Genomic DNA, 2,149 nt, shown 5'->3' on the forward strand with positions numbered 1-2,149 from the left:
GTACTCAAGGGCCTCCTGGGGCAGGGAAGCATGTGTATATATCTCAAAGGAAGCCCACCCAGCTTATCAGCCTCTCCTAGTCACAGACACCTGCAGGAAACCACAGCAGCTACAGAGGAAGAAAACAGGAAGTAAAGATGGGGGTAGTAGGCAGGGCGATGGCATGGTAGAGCTGGTGATTGGCCAGAAGTGGATACATGCATGTGTGGGTGGGGAAATTGCTGCTCCCCTGACTCATATTTTGCAAGGAGGTATGGCAGCAACTTGCTTTGTTTAAAATATGCCACTGCTGTAGAGCACCAGAGGACCAAGCCTCTCCTTGCTACTCCTCCATGCTGGAGTGGGCTGGAACAGGTCAGGGCCCCAGGAAGCGTGAACCCTGATAGGAGAGCAAGGCTGGCTCCATCTCTCCCCTTCACATTGCACCTGGCTTGTAGATTCACCCTCGTTTTCTTGCCTCCTGGTAGAAACTTGAGGAAAAAGTCGAGCAGCATGAAGCGTCTCTCACCTGCCCCTACCACCCAGACCTCCTACTACAGCGAATCTATTGTCAGCGAGTCCTACCTGGGCAGTGGCAGGGGGTTTTCTGCCGGGGATAGCACTGCGTATGATGATCCTCTGGACAGTGAATCCTACTGGGGTGAGTGCCTCCACCCATGGGTGCTGGCCAGACCCCACCTTAACTCCCCTGGTCCTGGAGCAATGCCTTCCTTTTGCCCTATGGATTTATTAACTGAGTCCTGAGCTTCCTCTCTGAGCTGCTTCTCCAAAGGGACCATAAACCTGCCTGAGGTGGACAACCCCTTGGTGCAGTTGACAGGGAAGCCAAGTCATCCAAATAGCCCTAGCCTACACCGGTTGCCCATTACTCAGGTCAGTGGCTTGGGAAGTCAAGTACACACCCCACCAACAACCCTGTCTTGTTAGTGGAGCAGTCCCAGGGTGGAGGGCAGTCTGCCTTCTGAGTGGCACTTTTGAAGCAGCAGGATCATTGCAGGGCATCGGATTGGGAGGGAGGTGATGGTAATGGAATGGAGCGATTGCTGAGGTGCTTAGGGGTAGCCATCCCAAAGGTCACTAGGAGACTCTTTGCCCTGAGCTGCCAGCAGCAAACCCCATTTCCCATGCTCCGGAGACTCGCTATGGGCCTTGGGAAGAGGAGCATGGGAGGCTGTTGGCTGTTTTTTCAATGGGATCCTTTGTTACTTGGATAGGCAGGGAGCTCCCAGTGAGGAGGAGAAGAGGCACAGGAGATACGGAGTCCAGTAAAATCAATGGGCTGGCAGAGACCAAGATCTACGATACCTATGCCTCTTCTTCTGGCTATTCCTCTGAAGATGACTATGCAGGTAGGTGGATGATTATCCCCTGGAGGTGTTTGGTAGCACCAGCGGCATTGGTGGGGGAGGAGACCTCCTGGTAAAGACCTCATCTTGGCCTTGACTCCATTGCCTGGGGAGGAGATAACCCAGTTCAGGCAGACAGTCCTCTCTCACAGAATAGCCTCAGATCCGGCTCTGTGACTGGGAAGTAGGCTGCTCTATTCTGCCCAGCCTCACTCCAACCTGGCTCTGTGACCAGGGCAGAGAGTGATTAATATTGACTTGCTCAGGAACAGCATCTGCCCCACTGGATCCCATCAATTCCTACCCAAAGCCAGGAGGTCTCAAAGGTGTGAGACTCCACCTTGGGGCTCTTCTCCTCTTCTTCTTCCAGGTCATCATTACACAGACCAAAGCAGCTCTAGCTCTAGCTTCAGGAATGCAGCCTCCCGAGTGGGGTCATTTCTCTGGCTGGTGGTCACTTCGCCAGGTGAGTATGGGGCAATGGGTGTCTCCCAGCTACAGCCTTCCTCTGCACAAACTGGTTTCATGTCCATACATTCACAGGATCCATTGCTTGCAGAGGTATTGTGTTATGTGCCCCTTTTAAATGGAAATACCAAAAAAATCCACCATGGATGTTTTAAAGTTAATAAACATCCATGTACATTAGGGGGACTCAATACCAGAAAGATCAGGAGAGCTGCAGGGCAGTATAGAGAGACATTGGCGTGGCTGTGAGTGAGTCACAAGAGTGGGACAGCAGGAGTGCTGCAGGGTATGTCTAGAGCAGTGATTCTTAGCTGGGGTGAGGTGAGATTTGTTTA

The 2,149-nt window shown here is 52.5% G+C and overlaps 1 protein-coding gene across 1 annotated transcript in view; it reads left to right on the plus strand.

Annotated features, from left to right (window-relative positions):
- SUN2 (Sad1 and UNC84 domain containing 2) overlaps positions 1–2,149 on the plus strand; it is a 26,064-nt gene that overhangs the window by 5,868 nt on the left and 18,047 nt on the right. Inside the window, exons 2-4 of the mRNA XM_019515182.1 lie at positions 468–640; positions 1,215–1,349; positions 1,717–1,812. Coding sequence (XP_019370727.1) covers positions 468–640; positions 1,215–1,349; positions 1,717–1,812 — 404 coding nt within the window. The remainder of the gene's footprint in view (positions 1–467; positions 641–1,214; positions 1,350–1,716; positions 1,813–2,149) is intronic.

The sequence above is a fragment of the Gavialis gangeticus genome, unplaced genomic scaffold (genome assembly GCF_001723915.1).
Source record: "Gavialis gangeticus isolate Ggan-Ray unplaced genomic scaffold, GavGan_comp1, whole genome shotgun sequence".
Classification (NCBI taxonomy): Eukaryota; Metazoa; Chordata; order Crocodylia; family Gavialidae; genus Gavialis; species Gavialis gangeticus.